Here is a 20835-nt window from a genome sequence, read left to right on the forward strand (position 1 = left end):
ACAGAGTTGTGAGTCTGTGGAATTCTCTGCCTCAGTGGAGGCCGGTTCTCTGGATACTTTCAAGAGAGAGCTAGATAGGGCTCTTAAAGATAACGGAGTCAGGGGATATGGGGAGAAGGCAGGAACGGGGTACTGATGAGGGATTCAATTAGTCATGATCACATTGAATGGTGGTGCTGGCTCGAAGGGCCGAATGGCCTACTCCTGCACCTATTGTCTATAAATTATTAGACATAATTATTAAATTATTAATAAGCATATCAGCAAAGAGGATAATCATAGAAAACATTCTTGCTTACACAAAAATGTAGTCTCGGCGTTACATATGGAGTTGCCTTAATGATCATCAAAATTTATTTCACACAATCCATTCCAATCAACGTCACGTTTATACCATCACGTTCAGATGCATTCAAAAGACTCTCATTCCCACTATTCATAAACTCACAGATCCATACACTGCGTGTGACAAAGTTAAAGAACTTTGTAGTTATCAACCAAATGTAATCTCTCTAGAGGCTGTAGACAAGGATGCTCACTATCCTCACTATTATTTGCTCTTGCAATCGAACCCCTAGCAGAAAGCGTTAGAAACCATCCAGGAATATTTGGATACAATACTAGAGACACAAGGAATAAAATCTCCTTATATGCAGATGATGTACTAATATATATTACAAAATTAGAAACTAGTATTCCAAACCTATTAAATCTAATAACTCAATTTGGTCAGTTTTCGGGATATAGAATTAATTGGAATAAGAGCGAAATCATGCCAATAACAAAATTCAATTTACATACAATACAACAATCCCCTTTTAAAATAGTTAAAGATAAATTTAAATACTTAGGAATCTATGTAACTAAGACATATACCTCTTTATTTAAACTAATTTTCCCACCCTTACTGAATAAACTACATAAGAACATTCAATACTGGAAAACACTCCCCATTTCTATGCTTGGGAGAATTAATGCTATAAAAATGATTTTATTACCGCAACTGCTGTACCTACTTCAATTAATTCCGATATATATCCCAAAAACTTTTTTCAAAAAAGTCGACTCCATAGTTACAAGTTTTGTCTGGGATTATAAGAATCATAGAATAAGTAAAAAACATTTATGTAAGTCAAAGATAAATGGAGGTTTGGCTTTGCCAAATTTCTTACTTTATTTTTGGGCAGCCCATATTAAAAACATGAATTTCTGGCTGGAAGAAATGGATCAACAACCAGATTGGTTAATGATGGAAAAGGAAGACTGTCTACCTTTTGAAATTGGACCGATCATATTTGCCCCCACAAAACTGCACAAAAAAAACTATAAAGAAAACCCCATTATACATAGTGGAATACGAATTTGGAAACAAATAAAAAAAGATTTAAAATTGAATAATATTCCACTCTGCCTTCCCATTGTAAATAATCCTTTATTCAAATCATCCTTTATGGACAAAGGTTTCACACAATGGAAAAATTATGGAATCAAAAATATAGGACATCTTTATGGGAAAGGTACTTTTCTTTCATTTCAAGAGTTACAACAGAATTATGGACTGCACTCAAATAATTTCTTCGGATATCTACAAATTAGAGATTATGTTAAATCTAATACACAAGTCTACAGGAATAGGGAATCAGAAATTCTTAATGAATGTTTGAACAAGCATCCTAATACTGAAAAACTAATAGCTTATATTTATAACACCCTACTAAACAACGAGGTACCACCGACCGAACCATATAGAAACAAATGGGAAAATGAAATAGGTCACCCTATCACGAAAGATATGTGGGACGAAAGTTTACAACAAATACATCAATGTTCATTAAATGCCAGACATACTTTAATACAATTCAAGGTCTTACATAGACTACACTATAAAATAAAACTAAATAGAATCTTCCCACAAATCTCTCCTATTTGTGATAAATGTCTACATCTAGAGGCTAATTTAACACATACGTTTGCAAACTGTATAAAACTTAAACATTTCTGGACTGATATTTTTGAAATAACTTCAGAAGTTATTAATACAAAACTGGACCCAGACACAAAATTAATAATACTTGGAATATCAGAACAAAGTTTAACACTCACAACAAACCAAAGAAATTTCCTCAACTACAGTGTAATAACCGGGAAAAAATTAATATTAAAATTTTGGAAAGGCCCTACAACCCCTACAATTAAAATGTGGATTACGGAAATGTCGGAGACCCTATACTTAGAAAGAATTAGACTTGTCTTAATGGACAAACAAGATCTTTTCCATAAAATTTGGGCTCCATTCATTAACTATCTGAAGGGATAGATTGGCACAGCACGAGGACCCAACTGAAACTTGAACTCAGGACCAGATGAAAAGCTATACTTTATAACCTACGAACCTATCTCCATTGACGTATTACAGGTAACCCATTCCACCTCCCTTGTTTTTCTGTTGTGTTTTTTTTCTCGTTTTTTTTTGTAACTTTCTACCCTCTCTTTCTCCCTCTTTCCATAAAAAATAAAAACACTAGAAGTAATTAACAATGGAAAATTTTAATAATGTATGACTGATGTATATGAAAAGTTTTTTTACTATAATATGTAACTACATTTTATAATATGTCTACTTCTAATAAATTAATTTAAAAAAAAAAAAAAGAGCTTTGTAGTTCATTATATAGGAGGCATCTTATACCATTGTGCTTATACCAGCCAAAAACATTATTCAGGTTAATCTTACTTCTAGCGGTCAATGTGCAGTTGTGTGGATTACAAAATATTAAGTGCTCATAAAAGTACTTTACAAATGTAATGAGGGTTTCAACCACATTGCTATTCCTACCTGTCCCTACATGAGCATCCCATCATTTCTTCCTCATCCATCTCAGTACTACCTCAATAGTCACATGTCTTTCATCACGTCAAACCGCTCAACATAAATTTTGCATTAATTACAGATTAAATTAACTTCCGCTCATCCCTGCTGTGCTCATCGGTAAAGTCAATGAACAACCATAAAGTTTCACAAAATTGACTGATAATACAATGTCGGAACTGGCTTTGCAGTGCCATCACAATTCATTTGCCACCATTCACATAAAATGAGTTTACTAAAGACTGTAAATACTCGAATCAACAGTTTTAAAACAGGAATTGCCTAACATATATCCCATATAATGATTCACCGGAAGCAAATTCCCTACTCTCTGGACCAACATTGTAGTTATCTATTCACTTTCTTTGAAATGAATTAATTGCCTCCATCAGTACTTATGCTTTGATGACTGTCCAAACTGATTGATACTATTAAAGGATCTATACACAGGAAAAGTTAAACAGGACTGTAATATTGAACTGTAAAGGTCCTATGTAGTTCTGCTTAAAATATACAAGACAATTGTGCTGATATTCATTGCATAGATCAAAACTGCTGTCATTTAGTTAAAATAAAATCCAATTTCATACATTCACTCTTGTGCAGTTTACGCCTCTATCACATGTGGCCAAATAAACTACACAAACTACACTCAAAGGAAATAAGGCACTCCATTGGATGAGTGCCAACATTTTCAATTCTGAATACTATCTAGTAAAAACAGCAAAGCCACAACTTTGGCAGTTATAAAAAACCTGAGCTTGATGCAAAGTTATTACTGTACCGCAAGCTTTATTACACTGGCTGTTAGGAACAGTAATTAGTTCTTTATTTTTAAATTCAATTCTAATCTGCAAACGTCTAACTGCAAAATACACAAACTAAAGCATCCACCCAATTTCTACAAAATATATTATTCACATTGATTGCATTCACAAAATAAGTAAACGTGAAGTCAACTCAAAATTGAGACTGTGGTAAAATGCAGCTTGCCAACCATCACTCATCTCAGAAACAGCTAACTATTTCCTTCTCCAATAAGCAAATACAGGTGATAGATAAATTCAGATTATCAAACCTGCATTATCTCTTTCTTCGATAAAACATTTTTTTAAATGGAGATCCTCCTTATGCTGATTCACAGATCCAGAAGTGCATTTGACCGATTTACAGATATGGTGCAGAAATAGGCCCTTCGGCCCACCAAGTCCATGCCGACCAGCGATCCCTGCATATTAACACTATCCTCCACACAATTTACATTTATACAAAGCCAAGTGACCTACAAACCTGTACGTCTTTGGAGTGTGGGGGGGGGGGGTGGGAAACCGAAGATCTCGGAGAAAATCCACGCGGTCACGGGGTGAATGCACAAGCTCTGTACAGCACCCGTAGTTGGGATCAAACCTGGAACTCCGCGCTGCAAGCGCTGTAAAGCAGCAACTCTATCGCTGCATCACCGTAGTGGTAAATATTAAAAGAGAGAAAAAATGGGGGAAATTATGGCAATAAGCCATAATTCGAACAAGCTGGTGGATATGACGTTGTATCCAGTTGGTCAAAATTAGGCAAAAAAACCTAGTGTTGTGTAAAAGATAAACTTTGATTAACACAATATGAGGAATCGGAATTCTATTAACCCTTTCCAAATTATGCAATAACACCACCTGCTCAATTATTTCTGCAGTGCAATAGCAAATAGGACCTAAATTTAATTCAAGTCATTGTCACGCGTAGATTATTTGTTCATTTGATACATATTACTATATATGGAAATTTCCAACTAAAGAACCACATAAATATTTTACTCACCACTGAAATGCATTATAATGGAAGTAGACAATACCAAGGCCATATAAAAAGGCAGCATTCTATGAAAAAAAAAGAAGAAATTATTGATACTCAACTAATGTTACCTTAAGCAAAAAATCTTAATATTTGTTTATAACAGACCAATATCATTAAAACCCACAAAAACTTGGGTAATTCATCCACGCATGATCTTACTGTGCACAAGTACCACTATTTTTGTTTACCCAACTGTATGCAATGTATTTCAAGCTACTAATTGTATTTGCCATGTTATGAGAGGTTATAAAGATTACACGCAAACAACTTGCAAATGTAAACAAAATGTCTTTCAAAAAGCATGCTACGGTTTCATAGATCTATAAATGATCAAAAATAAATAAGCTGAAAGAGGCCTAAAATGCTTGTCAGTAATGTGGAGTTTTAGAAATCCTGACCAGAGTTCCAAACCAAAGCTCAAACACAAAGTCACAACTATTAATAATGGTGCGAAAGGAAGAGAGAACTGAGGGGGATTTGGAAATTAGTTGAAAACAAATTTAAATTAGGTGATCTGGAGTAATGTAGGCCACAGGGGACAAGAGTGAAGAGCAAGCAGGACATAATTTTGATTGAAATCAAAGGTTCAAAGGTTATTTATTGGTCACATACACCTAGGTGTAGTGAAATGCTTCTTGCCATATGGCATAGGGAGCTTTTTAATGCCTGAAATTTCAAAGTGCACTCTCATAATTTGGTCCGGATTAAAGGAAAATGCCAGACCATCAGTTTCCGGAAGATCGGCAGTGAACCTGCACCACAAAAAATCTGGTAGTAATTTGAAATGGAAAACCAAATGTTTGTGAAAAAAAGGTTCTTCAGAACTTATAATTAAAACTTCAGAAATCACTCTTCAAAGTATAGCAAATGACAAGAATCAAGTAATATATAACACTAGACCAAGTGCAGACCCGTCGGGTCTGTTTCCCCAACGGCGTTTGCGGGGGGGGGGGGGGGGGGGGGGGGCTGCGGCATCACACTCACACTAACCACCCCTCAAACACACAGGTGGGGGGAGAGGGAGATGGGGTGGGGAGAGGGGAGGGTGAGAAGAGGGGAGGGAGGGGGGGGGAGGAGGAGGAGGAGGAAATGGGAGAGATTTGGGAGGGAAAGGAGAGCGGGGTAGGGGGTGAGAGAGGGGGATGGGGAGAGAGGGGAGGAGGGAGGGAGGGGGAGAGGGGCGGGGGGAGAGAGGGGAAAGAGTGGGGAGGGAGAGTGGAGGGGGAGGGGGAGGGGGGGTGAGAAGTGGAAGAGTGGGGAGGGAGGGGTAGGGGGAGTGATGGAAGAGGGACAGAGGGGTAGGGGAAGGGGTGTGGGGAGAGAGGGGAGGGAGGGGGAGAGTGAAGGGTGGAAGAGGGACAGAGGGGTAGGGGGAAGAGAGGGAAGGGGGTGGGGTAGAGAGGGATGGGGTGAGATGAGGAGGGGGAGAAGGGTGAGGAGAGGGAGATGGAGAGGGGGAGGAGAGAGGGGAGGGGGAGAGATGTGTGGGGGTAGGGGAGAGAGGAGGAAGAATGTGGAGGATGGGGGAAGAGTGGGGAGGGGGAAGGGGAAGGGGGTGGGGAGAGGGGGAAGGGGGAAGGGGGAAGGGGTGGGAGAGAGAAGAGGGGTGGGGGAAGAAAGAGATGGGGTGGGAGGAGGGGGAGGAGAGGGGTTTGGAGAGGGAGAGGAGAGGGGTGGGGGAGGGGGAGGAGAGAGGGATGGGGAGGGGGAGAGAGGTGTGGGGGAGGGGTGGAGGGAGGGGAGGAGGGAGATGGGGTAGAGGTGTGGGGAGAGGGAAGGTGAGCGGGAGAGAGAGGGATGGGAGGGGGAGGAGAGGGATGGGAGGGGGAGGAGAGGGATGGGAGGGGGAGGAGAGGGAGAGGGGTGAAGAGAGGGAGGGGGAGGAGAGAGGGATGGGGAGGAGAGAGAGGTGTGGGGGGGGGAGGGATGCGGAGGAGGGAGATGGGGTAGGGGAGGGAGGGGGAAGAGTGTGGAGGGAGGGGGAGAGGGGTGGGGGGGAGAGAGGGGAAAGAGTGGGTAGGGAGAGTGGGAGAGAAGTGGGAGAGTGGGGAGGGAGGGGGAGAGGGGTAGGAGGAGTGGTGGAAGAGGGTCAGAGGGGTAGAGGGAAGGGGTGGGGGGAGAGAGGGGGAAGGGAGGGGGAGAGAGAGTGGTGGGGGAGGGAGAGGGGTGGGGTGAGGGAGAGAAGTGGAAGAGTGGGGAGGGAGGGGTAGGGGAGTGGTGGAAGTGGGACAGAGGGCTAGGGGGAAGGGGGCAGGGGGAGAGAGGGAAGGGGGTGGGGTAGAGAGTGAAGGGGGGTGGGGGAGAGAGGGATGGGTGGGAGTGGGAGAGGGAAACATAGAAACATAGAAATTAGGTGCAGGAGTAGGCCATTCGGCCCTTCGAGCCTGCACTGCCATTCAATATGATCATGGCTGATCATCCAACTCAGTATCCTGTACTTGCCTTCTCTCCATACCCCCTGATCCCTTTAGCCACAAGGGCCACATCTAACTCCCTCTTAAATATAGCTAATGAACTGGCCTCAACTACCTTCTGTGGCAGAGAATTCCAGAGATTCACCACTCTCTGTGTGAAAAATGTTTTTCTCATCTCGGTCCTAAAAGATTTCCCCCTTATCCTTAAACTGTGACCCCTTGTTCTGGACTTCCCCAACATCGGGAACAATCTTCCTGCATCTAGCCTGTCCAACCCCTTAAGAATATTGTAAGTTTCTATAAGATCCCCCCTCAATCTTCTAAATTCTAGCGAGTACAAGCCGAGTCTATCCAGTCTTTCTTCATATGAAAGTCCTGACATCCCAGGAATCAGTCTGGTTAACCTTCTCTGTACTCCCTCTATGGCAAGAATGTCTTTGGCAAGGGAGATGGAGAGGGGGGGGGGGGGGAGAGGGGGTAGGGGAGGGGAAGAGAGAGGGGAGGGGGATGAGAGGATATGGGGGAGGGGGGAGGGAGGAGGGGAGGGGAGAGGGGGTAGGGGAGAGAGGGGGAAGAGTGTGGAGGGAGAAGGGGGGGGGAGCGGGAAAGGGGTGGGAGGAGAGGAGAGGGAGAGGGGTGAGGAGAGGGAGATGGAGAGGGGGAGGTGAGAGGGGTGGGAGGAGGGGAGGAGAGAGGGGAGGGGGAGAGGGAAGGGGGGAGAGGGAAGGGGGGAGAGGGAAGGGGGGAGAGGGAAGGGTAGAGAGAGAAGGGGAGAGGGAAGGGGAGAGGGAAGGGGAGAGAGAGGGAAGGGGAGAGAGAGAGAAGGGGAGAGAGAGAGAAGGGGAGATAGAGAAGGGGTGAGAGAGAGGGAAGGGGAGAGAGAGGGAAGGGAGAGAGAGAGGGAGGGGAGAGAGGGAAGGGGAGAGAGAGGGAAGGGGAGAGAGAGGGAAGGGGGGAGAGGGAAGGGGGAGAGGGAAGGGGGAGAGGGAAGGGGGAGAGGGAAGGGGGAGGGGGGAGGGGGGGGGGGGGGGGGGGGGGAGGGAAGGGGGGGGAGGGAAGGGGGTGGGGGAGAGAGGGATTGGGGTGGGTGGAGGAGGGGGAGGAGAGGGAGAGGGGTGAGGAGAGGGGTGAGGAGAGGGAGATGGAGAGGGGGAGAGAGGGATGGGGAGGGGGGAGAGGGATGGGGAGGGATGGGGTAGGGGAGGGAGGGGTAAGAGTGTGGAGGGAGGGGGAGAGGGGTGGGGGGAGAGAGGGGAAATAGTGGGGAGGGAGAGTGGAAGGGGGAGGGGTAGGGACAGTCCATCTGTTCCCCATTCCCTTTCACCCCCAATCCTCTTTCTTTATTCCCACACACATGATGACGCGCTTCGACAGGCTGCGGGGGTGGGGGGGGAGGGGCTGGGGCTGGGGCTGGTGCAAAGGCATATGTAAATGGATCCATTCTGATTGGTCATCTGTGAGCATTGGGCATTGTGACATCACACGATGGAACGTTCACCAACATTCTATGGGTGAGGAGCCGGGTTTTTTTTTGTGGAAATTTTGGAGGGGGGGGGGGGGGGGGGAGAAGGATTTTATTAAAAATGTGTACATAAACACGACGAAATTTAATCAGGAGTGGATACTTGGAATGAAAAGTGAAATCTCTACCGAAATGGAAAAAATCTCGGCGATTCTGCGTCTGGTGTTGGCGTAGCAACGAATCAATGGCTGGCAGCCACAAGTCAGGCAGAAAGTCGGCCGGTCGAACATATTATAGATTACATTATGGCATTTAATAGCACTGGGCTTGTATTCACTAAATTTAAACCAATTAAAAGTCCAGCAAGTTTCTTTCAAATGGTACAAACCTTCCAGTAGTCAGACTGTAAACTGTAATACCTCTGATATGCAGATAATGCTGAAAGGAAACAGAAAACAAAATTTGTGAAATAATATTCCAGTATAATAATAATAATAATAATAAATTTTATTTAATGGGCGCCTTTCAGAAATCTCAAGGACACCTTACATAGTAATCAGAATAACATATATATATATATGTTATAAATGCATAAATAACATATATATATATATGTTATAAATGCAACCCTATCAAAAACCAAAAATATTTAGCAGGTTTGGTTGAAACTGCAAAAAACAGACATGATATTCCAGATATGGATCCTTCCAAAGGATTCCTGATAACGAAAGAACATCCTCGGCAACATTGAAATTGCCTGCAGAATGACAAACAGGAAAATGAATGGAATTTCCAAGGAAAGGAAGATGTGAGAATGCTCAGGATTGAACAGGATGTCATCGCAGGTATAATCTTGGCCAGCAAACGTGTGCCGATGTTGTTTGTGATTATACAGTGCCCTCCATAATTTTTGGGACAAAGACCCATCATTTATTTATTTGCCTCTGTACTCCACAATTTCAGATTTGTAATAGAAAAATCACATGTGGTTAAAGTTCACATTGTCAGATTTTAATAAAGGCCACTTTTATACATTTTGGTTTCACCGTGTAGAAATTACAGCAGTGTTTATACATAATCCCCCCATTTCAGGGCACCATAAGGTTTGGGACACAGCAATGTCATGTAAATGAAAGTAGTCATGTTTAGTATTTTGTTGCATATCCTTTGCATGCAATGACTGCTTGAAGTCCGCGATTCATAGACATCACTAGTTGCTGGGTGTCTTTTCTGGTGAAGCTCTGCCAGGCCTGTATTGCAGCCATCTTTAGCTTATGTTTGTTTTGGGGAGCTAGTCCCCTTCAGGTTTCTCTTCAGCATATAAAAGGCATGCTCAATTGGGTTCAGATTGGGTGATTGACTTCGCCACTCAAGAATTGACCATTTTTTAGCTTTGGAAAACTCCTTTGTTGCTTTAGCAGTATGTTGGGATCATTGTCTTGCTGTAGAATGAACCGCCGGCCAATGTGTTTTGAGGCATTTGTTTGAACTTGAGCAGATAGGATGTGTCTATACACTTCAGAATTCATTATGCTACCACCATCAGCAGTTGTATCATCAATGAAGATAAGTGAGCCAGTACCTTCAGCAGCCATACATGCCCAGTCCATAACACCCCCGCCACCGTGTTTCACAGATGACGTGGTATGCTTTGGATCTTGGGCAGTTCCTTCTCTCCTCCATACTCTGCTCTTGCCATCACTCTGATACGTTAATCTTCTTCTCAAAAGACCACAAGACCTTTTTTCCAGAACTGTGGTTGCTCTTCTAAGTACTTCTTGGCAAACTGTAACCTGGCCATCCTATTTTTGCAGCTAAACAGTGGTTTGCATCTTGCAGTGTAGCCTCTGTATTCTGCGGACAGTGATCATTGACAAATCCACACCTGACTCCCGAAGAGTGTTTCTATCTGTCAGACAAGTGTTTGGGGATTTTTCTTTATTACAGAGAGAATTCTTCTGTCATCAGCTGTGGAGGTCTTCCTTGGCCTTTGGAGTTTAATTGAGACAAGTGGGGCGGGGGGGGGTGCATTTTGGCAGGTCAAAAGTAAGAAGGATGTGTGCAGTGAATGATAACATCCTATGGAGCATTCATGAATAAGCTCTTGGCTTCCTGAAAGTTATAATGCAAGTAGGTGGGGTGGTAAAGGTGGTGTATAATTCATAGGTGAGGGTGTTGAGTATGAAAGTTGAAGTCATGCTCAGCAGACTTTGGTTAGGCCACATTTGAATACTGTGCAGAGTTCATTTTGCAGCAGTGCAGGAAAGGATTGGAGAGGATGCAGAAGAGGTCAATAAGTTGCTTGAATTGGAAAGAATTAGTTATATGGAGAGAATACACCAAACATTTATTGCTCTCTCTGGAACACATGCAGAGGTGCAATCTTGGAGAAGTATATAAAATTATGAAAGACATGCGGGATTGTAGGTTACAATTATAGGGTGGATAAAATCTTTTGCCCACGACAGAAATATCAAATACAAAAAGTAAAATACCTGGTGAGAGTGGGAATGTTTAAGGAGATTTACAAAGTAAATGTTTTTGTTAGAGTGGAAGGGCCTGGATCACACGAGGAAATGCAGATACGATAACACATGAAGGAATGGAAGAATATAGATCACATGCAGACAGTTATTCAGCTTAAATTGACATGATGGTTGGCACAGACATTGTGGGATAAATGGCTTGTTTCTATGCTGTACAGTTCTCAGTAATGGTAGTGCTGTGGTTACACTAATAATTGTACGTCTAAATGAACATGTCGAAGAGTAGCCAGCTATACAATTTAACTTTAAAATAACATGCTGGGATTTTTTTACAAATACAAAGTCATTAGCAACAATAACCACTATTACAAAAACCCACCTGATTGACCAGTCATTCAAGAACAATTACTCTATATGCAAGTCAGGACCCTGGATGCCTGTGGAAACTCTTCAACAAGCATGCCAGTTCATGGGTAATTAAGGATGGGGGGGTAAATGCTGGCCAAGTCACAAATGCCCAATTCCTAAAATAAAATATCAAAATAAATGGTGTGGGCAAGAGGTGGATGGTAAGGAGTCAGATAAAGGGCTTTGGAACAGTGTTGAGCACAAGCTTAAAAACATGATATACAATATTGAACTTTTAGTCTAAAGGTACAGCATGAAAACTGGCCCTTTGGCCTACTGGGTCCACGCAGGCCAGTGCACACTCGTTCTATTCTTTCTCACTTTCTCATCCACTCCGTACACACCAGGGGCAATATGCAGAGGCCAAGTAACCTACAATCCCGCATGTCTTTAGCGTGTGGGAGGGAAACCACGCAGTGACAGGAAGAACTTGCAACCTCCACACAGATAGCACCCACGGTCAGGATTGAACCCGGGTGTCTGACGCTGAGAGGCACCGGTTCTACCAGCTGTATCACTGTGCCACCTGACCTCTTCAATATTTCAAATGAAGTAACACATGATAGTTTAACACACTAAAGAGAAGTTACAGACCAACTAGCATTAGTGTCCCAATGACAAAAGCTCAAAAAATTGGAGAAGAAGATTAAAGGTAGATGCTTGGGAGACAATTTCAGCACTGGAGTAATTTAAAAATCAGCTTCTAAAGTCGTCAACGCCGTCAACGGGGACGGATTTCACGTACGGGACAGGTAAAGGAAAGCTATTCATTTTACATATAAACGTGCTTCTTAGGATGCCTTTAATCCACATTTTACGTTGCGAAACGGTGATTTAGGACCCATTCGAACCGGCAGTGTTTTTCCTGCCAATATGGGGTTTGAATTCACCGCAACGTTCCAATCGATCGCGTTCCTCAAAAACCCACTCGCCAGATGATTTAAATGGCCATTAATTTATGGGAATTAAACACTAAATTCCTTCCATTTGGCCTATAAATCCATGACAATGTGATTTAAAAATCATGTTACATTGTGAATTCTTGTGTGAATGTTATTTGGACACTTAGGCTGTTTAAAAATGTTAATCTTTTCTTAAGAAAAGGATAGATGTTTAGATCTAGTAATTGAATTTTGTAATTAGCTACAATTGGGTAACTAACTAATTATATGCTTTAATTTCAAGTTATCCAAGTAAGATTGTTTCATATTTGTTTCAGAATGCTTCAATCCATAATAACTGAACATTTCTTTCAGTTCTCTTAATTTTTAAGAAAGTTATGGGCTTTTGACTGTCCTTGATCACAGCTTTTGTGTTAAGTCAATGGAAAAGCAATAGGGAACAAGATGCTAATGTCCGAGTATGAAAATGTCCATAACCTTTTTTAATACTGAAGATATGAAAGTGAATTAGGTGTCAAATTAAACTTCTCTTTATGCTTTATCTGATGGGATAAATTGCAGACTTGATTTTTAAAATCTCAAAATGTTGTGACATTACTAATATACACAGCCAAAAACAATATAAAAACCACAACAAACTATACATTCAACAGGACAATTTTTTTTTTAAAAGACAGACAGGCCGCTGCAATGTCGGTCGCGCTGCCCACAATTGTAATTGCCCAATCAATGCACGTTTGACAATGCGTCAGACGGCAATTGACCAATCACGCACTTTGTTTCATGCTAGCTAGGCAGCGAGCACTCTGGGATCATGACTGCCTCCTAATTATATCAAAACAATAGCAAGGCTTCAAAGGAATAAAGGTAATGCTAACCTTGCTGATAATTTTGTTTTACAATTGATTTATCTTAGTAAAGTTATGATGTGAACTGTTAAATAATCATGATAAATAAAAATGTAGACCTAGGGTTAGGATTAGGATTAGGGTCGGTCAGTCGGTCGGGCTGTTGCGAAGGACCGGCCGCGCTGTCGGGCCACCGGTGAGTGCTACGAGGGATCGGTCGCGCTGTCGGGCCACCGGTGAGTGCTACGAGGGATCGGTCGGGCTGCCGGGCCGCCGGTGAGTGCTACGAGGGGTCGGTCGGGCTGTCGGGCCGCCGGTGGGTGCTGCGAAGGATCGGCTGGGCTGTCGGGCCGCCGGTGGGTGCTGCGAAGGATCGGCTGGGCTGTCAGACGGCCGGTGTTGCAGCGAACGAGCAGGCGGACTGATGGAGCCGGCGCTATGGGGGTGCTGAAGGCGGCCAGGGCGGCTTGCTCCCCACCATCATCACGTTGAGATCCAGAGGGGCATGCTGGCCGAGGTGGTCGCGCTGAGCGGCCACACGTACGGAGTCCGCAGCCGGTCCCAAAGCAGCTCCAGCACCAGCCGTGGGCAACTATGGAAGGGAAGCGAGTTAGGGTTAGGCATTTTCCTCTCAGTGGAAGATGCCTCAGCCTTCCCCCAGTCCCACTATGGCTGTGACCCCCACTCTGCGCACTGGCAGTCAGTGGAATTCAGTAAACGGGAGAACCCACAGGAACTGCCCTCACCCATTAATTAGGCAGGTTCAGGAGCCGGACCTCTAGGGCAGTCTCATTAAAAATACACACTCACAATTATATTCATTATATTACTTTTTTAATAATATAATTATATATAATTATATATAACTCCAGTCATATTCACAAATCATATATATATACATACATATATACATAGAGAGAGAGAGGCTAGAGAGAGAGGCGAGGGAGAGAGAGAGAGGCGAGAGGCGAGAGGCAGAGAGGGAGAGAGGCGAGAGAGAGAGAGAGGCGAGAGGCGAGAGGGAGAGAGGGAGAGAGGGGAGAGAGGGAGAGAGGGAGAGAGGGAGAGAGGGGAGAGAGGGAGAGAGAGAGAGAGGGAGAGAGGGAGGGAGAGAGAGGGAGAAAGGGGAGAAGGAGAGGGGGGCAGGGAGAGAGGGAGAGGTGTGGAGAGAGAGAGGGGGAGAGAGGGAGAGGGAGGAGAGAGAGGTTGAGAGAGGGAGAGAGTGAGAGAGAGAGAAAGAGAGAGAGAGATGGAGAGAGAGAGGGAGGGAGAGGGGTGAGAGAGAGGGAGAGAGAGAGAGAGGGGGTGAGAGAGGGAGAGAGAGGGGAGAGAGAGGGAGAGAGAGAGAGGGAGAGAGGGAGAGAGAGGGGAGGAGAGAGGGAGAGAGAGGGAGAGAGAGAGAGGGAGAGAGGGAGAGAGAGAGGGAGAGAGAGGGAGAGAGAGGGAGAGAGGAGGGGGACGGGGAGAGAGGAGGGGGACGGGGAGAGAGGAGGGGGGACGGGGAGAGAGGAGGGGGACGGGGAGAGAGGAGGGGGACGGGGAGAGAGGAGTGGGGACGGGGAGAGAGGAGGGGACGGGGGAGGAGAGGGGGGACGGGGAGAGCGTGGGGACGGGGAGAGAGAGTGGGGGAGACGGGGAGGGAGAGCGGGGGACGGGGAGAGAGGGGGGGAAGGGGAGAGGGGGACGGGGAGAGAGTGGGGGGGACGGGGAGAGCGGGGGACGGGGAGAGCGGGGGACGGGGAGAGCGGGGGACGGGGAGAGCGGGGGACGGGGAGAGCGGGGGACGGGGAGAGAGGGGGACGGGGAGAGCGGGGGACGGGGAGAGCGGGGGACGGGGAGAGCGGGGGACGGGGAGAGTGGGGGACGGGGAGAGTGAGGAGTGGGGGACGGGCGTGAGGAGGAGGAGAGGAGGAAGGGGGGGAGGAGAGGAGAAGGGAGGGAGAGGAGGAGGGGAGCCGGACGAGCGGGCTGCGGGGCCCACGGCAAGGGGGCTGTTGGGCCCATGGTGGGCGATAAAAGGACTGCGGGGGGGGGGGGGGGGGGGGGGAGATGGGACATCACTCACAGCGCGTGGAAAACAGTACGGAGCTTTTTCTGAGTTTGAGAAGCAATGCGAAACCCGCTGAGTTTCTCCAGCTTTTTTGTCTACCTTCGATTTTCCAGCATCTGCAGTTCCTTCTTAAACATTGAACACTTGATGGCACTTACTTTTTCGATCTCATTTTCTAATTAGCTTAATTAATTAATTAATGTGCAACTTTTGGCGATGACGGGTTATGACTTCCTTCTCAATTATATTTTATCTAAATGTGTGCCAAATTTCAAGTAGGGGGGACACGGGTCACGAAAGTTAAATTCTAGACACATTTTCGATGCCCAGACCACTGCCTAATTGTAGAAGATAGGGAGGAAAAATAGGCCATGTCTCAATGTCACATTGGATATCATTTACATTTTTTTTACCTTGAACAATCCCAGTTATGCAATACAAAACAAAGACATGGAGATTTGAAATGTAATTCTCGAAGGACACAGAAAAAAGAAGTTATAGTGCAATCTAGATTACACAGGAAGAAAGAGTCGAGATAACGATCGCAAATAGGTGGATAGGTCGAGGGTGAAGATATTAAATGGAAGAAAGTGAAATGTTGTTTTTAGAGCCAGATTGTATCAGTTAACATAAAGTTCAAAGATAGCAAATGGATAGATAATTGGCCTATTGGTAGCAGGAGGATGAAAAGTCATATGTATAACATGAAGGAGAAGAGAATAAAGAGTGACATTCTTTTTGCACAGCATGCCTTTGTTACCCAAAATGTACTCCCTGAAGATGTGGTGGAGGTAGATTCCATTGTAGCCTTCATGAGGGAATTACATAAATATATACAGTGAAAAAAATGGTACGGTTAGAGAAAGACCAAAGGATGGAACTATTGAGTTGCTTGAGTAGCAAGACAATGCAGACTCTATGGACCAAATGGATTCCTTCTGAGTTACAACCTATGTAATATGACCATATGAAATAAGTGTCAAATTTCCACATATATCAGCAATTAAGCCAAAAGCTTCAAATATTGCACTGCTATTTAAATGAATCATATTGAACAAGTTAACAATTAGTTAACAAAAAAGCAAAGGGCTTCCAAATATTATTACATATTTGCTACTTGGCATCACCACAATGCGCTTGAATCACATCCAAACCAAAACTGGTATACATACAGATGAAAATAGTTTGTAAATTGTGTTATTATTTTGAAACACTACCCATGAAGAAGATGCTTCTTTTTTCGCTACAATAAACCATACATTAGAACCCTTCCCCGTCACAACATTTCCACTTGATGTTTTATTCTCCACAGGTCCTTTGCCTTTAAAAAATAACCATTTCCTGCTGTGAATGGTTATTTAAACAATTTCATTTTATTTTGATCAAAGTTCCAAAATGATTTGAACTCAAAGTGATCCAATTATGGCAATGCATCCTCTATCATTTGACATTTTTTCCAAATGCCTTTAAACATTATGAATTTAACATCTTGCCGCGTATATCACATTATCATTTGCATAGCTTACAGTTTATAATTAAAAAAACACACCAGAATATAAATAATGGAAAGAACATCGCTCACCTTTTGGATAATCCTCCAATAAGAGGTTGAAATGACCAAGCTGGCAAAACAATTCTGGGTCAACTTTTCCTTCACATTTCTTGATCACTGACTCAAAGCAGTGAACAGCCTAAAAAAAACAAAAGAATAATGAGATGGGACAGTAATTAAAAAGATAGTGCCCTCCATAATGTTTGGGACAAAGACACATCATTTATTTATTTGCCTCTGTACTCCACAATTTGAGATTTGTAATAGAAAAAAAGCACATGTGGTTAAAGTGCACATTGTCAGATTTTATTAACGGGTCTTTTTACACATTTTGGTTTCACCATGTAGAAATTACACCTGTGTTTATACATAGTTCCTCCCATTTCAGGGCACCATAATGTTTGGGACACATGGCTTCACAGGTGTTTGTAATTGCTCGGGTGTGTTTAATTGCCTCCTTAATGCAGGTATAAGAGAGCTCTCAGCACCTAGTCTTTCCTCCAGTCTTTCCATCACCTTTGGAAACTTTTAGTGGTGTTTATCAACATGATGACCAAAGTTGTGCCAATGAAAGTCAAAGAAGCCATTATGAGACCGAGAAACAAGAATAAAACTGTTAGAGACATCAGCCAAACCTTAGGCTTACCAAAATCAACTGTTTGGAACATCATTAAGAAGAAAGAGCACTGGTGAGCTTACTAATCGCAAAGGGACTGGCAAGCCAAGAAAGACCTCCACAGCTGATGACAGAAGAATTCTCTCTATTTGAAGAAAAATCCCCAAACACCTGTCCGACAGATCAGAAACACTCTTCAGGAGTCAGGTGTGGATTTGTCAATGACCACTGTCCACAGACGACTTCATGAACAGAAATACAGAGGCTACACTGTGAGGAAATATTATATAATAGAACCGCTGGGATAGTGACTTTTATATAAGCTAGGTAATTTGCAAAAGAAAAGCTTAAGGTTTTCAGAAACACATGTGTCCTAGAGAAATAAAGTGCAAAGAGACACATACAGTGAACGGATGAATCAAAGCATAGAGGCACTGATCTGAACCTGCATAGCTTAGTTTATTGCTTTGAGGCAATTATATCGCTAGAGGAAATTGTATTTGAAATGATTTTGTGTTGAAGAATGTATAGCTGAATAGGGCCTCTTCTTAGGCCAGAGGTCATCTGCTCTTTCTCTATGGCACATTCTTGAGCTGTAAAGGTTATGCTGAGATCGAGACAGACTTCAAGGCTGAAACATAATAGACTCTAATTTAGCTTTGGCTAAGTTAAATTATAATGAGATTGTGATAAGCGATGGATGCTTGGAGAGGAAGAGAATCAAATTGATGGATATGTGACCTTCCTATGTTTATAGAAAGTCGAAGAAGCAGATGTAATTCTGATGCAATGGTCTGAGTTGTGAATCTACCTTTGTTAAAAGGCCTTGTAGTGAGATTGGAAATCTGGCTTCCAGATAGCAGGAAAGGGGCTGCAAATTAAAATGAAGTTGTATCCTTGCACCAAACACCTTTTAATTAAGTTGACAGATTTACGACCCATGTATGCTTGGTTGGGAGGTATGTGTGGATTTTGAACTTAGAAACTGTAATTTGGCAAACTCATATAATTAATGTTTTAATACATAGGTAATAGTATTTTAACCTGTGTAAAATTGTAGTGAAACAATCTATGAAATGTATTGTGTCTTAGTAGGACTGTAAACATTAGACTTTGTTTAGATTTATAGAAATATATTTCTTCTTGGTATGGAAAGTGTGTATGACTTGTGTGATCATTGTATTACATATGTATCTTATATTTTGAGGAATGGTCATTGATAATTGAGCCTACTGGGGTTTTGCTGTGTTGAAATAAAATAATTCTAAGCAAAGTTATACCACAGGCAAACGAAGGTTGTAAATGAGGCCAGGGAAGGGGGGGGGATCATGTGACTGATGTTGTAAATCACCAGAAGGACTCAGATGATTGGTTACCAGCTTGTCATACCCTCTGTATCTGAAATGTCTAATACGTATATAAATGCCATGAGTTCCATCAAAGTTACTCTTCTCTGGACCCGCCCCAGACCATCAGCTCTGTGTTGGAAGGTTCAGAGACTAGTCTCAGCTGAATAAAGAATTGATTTCAACAGCTACAAGCGTTTGAGTCAAGTTGACTTTAGATCGACAAAAGAACTCAGTTTAACAAATGCAAGTTTATTCTAGACAATGATCCCAAACATACCGCTAAAGCAACAAAGGAGTTTTTCAAAGCTAAAAAATGGTCAATTCTTGAGTGGCCAAGTCAATCACCCGATCTAAACCTAATTGAACATGCTTTTTATATGCTGAAGAGAAAACTGAAGGGGACTAGCCCCCAAAACAAGCATAAGCTAAAGATAGCTGCACTACAGGCCTGGCAGAGCAACACCAGAGAAGACACCCAGCAACTGGTGATGTTCATGAATCGCAGACTTCAAGCAGTCATTGCATGCAAAGGATATGCAACAAAATACTAAACATGACTACTTTCATTTACATGACATTGCTGTGTCCCAAACATCATGGTGCCCTGAAATGGGGGGGGGGGGGGGGGAGAATATTTATAAACACTACTGCGATTTCTACATGGTGAAACCAAAATGTATAAAAATGGCCTTTATTAAAATCCGACAATGTGCACTTTAACCACATGTGATTTTTTTTCTACTACAAATCTCAAATTGTGGAGTAAAGTGGCAAATAATAAATGATGGGTGGTACACAAAAAAGCTGGAGAAACTCAGCGGGTGCAGCAGCATCTATGGAGCGAAGGAAATAGGCAACGTTTCGGGCCGAAACCCTTCTTCAGACTGTTTCTCCAGCTTTTTTGTGTACCTTCAATTTTCCAGCATCTGCAGTTCCTTCTTAAACAATAAATGATGGGTCTTTGGCCCAAACATTATAGAGGGCACTGTACACTGTTGGAGCTATGTCATCACACTGCACCTTATTTCTGGAAGAATAAGTAATGAGTTACAAACAATTCTTCACATATTCATATTCAAACCTGGCGACGTGAGAAACTGCTGATGCTGGAATATCTTTCCCATTCACATCATATCCTCTCTATAAGCCTCTATCAATGCTAGAGTGAGTGAATACCAAATTAGAAGGTCAACACCTTATATTCGCTTGGGTATCTGAATCCAATGATATGAACACTGAATACTCCAAGATCAAATAATATCCCCCCCGCCCTGTGCCTCTTTCCTCTGCCACCACCACCACCATTCCCCCCCCTCCCCCCCACCTACTCAAGCCATCGCAGTCACCCTGCTCCTTTCACCTCCTTTATATATTTATTACCGTCCCAATGACACTTTTCCCTTTTATCTGACAAGCCAGAGTCCTATATTTCTCTTCGATTTCTCCTTTCTCATCTCCCCGTCCCGTTCTACCTCAATATCCAGCTTTACATTTTACTTATCCTCTTTACTCCTTAACACTTGTTTGTCTTCTTTTCACCACAAACCTTTATCATTATCTCTACCTATCTGCCAATTACTTATCTCAACTGTATCTATTTATCACCATCACTTATCATTTGCCAGACTTTGGCCCTTCTCTTTTCCAGTTGTCTCCCCCTACGCTGTCAATTTAAAGAAAGGTCCCAACCCAAATGTCATCTGCCCATTCCTTCCACAGATGCTGCCTGATGTTCCTCCAGCATGCTGTTATTTGCTTTGCATTCTAGCAGTCAGGACCTTTGCACTTTGAATATTTACGAGGAGCCATAACTGGACTATTTTTTTATTGAAGTATACATACAACACTATTAGCCTTCATATATCTCAGCAAACCATAATTACCTAAGTATTCAATTGGTAAAATGTTGTCACGGGAAACAATTGATTTCAGGCCTCAGCCTTTAAAATATTTTTTGGGAAATTTCAGATGGTGCTCTTCAATATACTTGAAGAGCACATATCAATGATGGGAGGTCAGTACCTGATCAATGCC

General features: G+C 43.2%; 1 protein-coding gene across 2 annotated transcripts in view; it reads right to left on the minus strand.

Moving 5' to 3' along the window:
• The window catches only part of kdm6a (lysine demethylase 6A), a 205831-nt gene that overhangs the window by 154123 nt on the left and 30873 nt on the right, over window positions 1–20835 (minus strand). For both annotated transcript variants that reach the window (XM_033033054.1, XM_033033055.1), the window contains exons 3-5: window positions 16867–16975; window positions 8982–9031; window positions 4682–4740 (exon numbers count right to left, since the gene is read on the minus strand). In XM_033033054.1, the coding sequence (XP_032888945.1) occupies window positions 4682–4740; window positions 8982–9031; window positions 16867–16975 (218 nt within the window). The remainder of the gene's footprint in view (window positions 1–4681; window positions 4741–8981; window positions 9032–16866; window positions 16976–20835) is intronic.

The sequence above is a fragment of the Amblyraja radiata genome, chromosome 14 (assembly GCF_010909765.2).
Source record: "Amblyraja radiata isolate CabotCenter1 chromosome 14, sAmbRad1.1.pri, whole genome shotgun sequence".
NCBI classification, from domain to species: Eukaryota; Metazoa; Chordata; class Chondrichthyes; order Rajiformes; family Rajidae; genus Amblyraja; species Amblyraja radiata.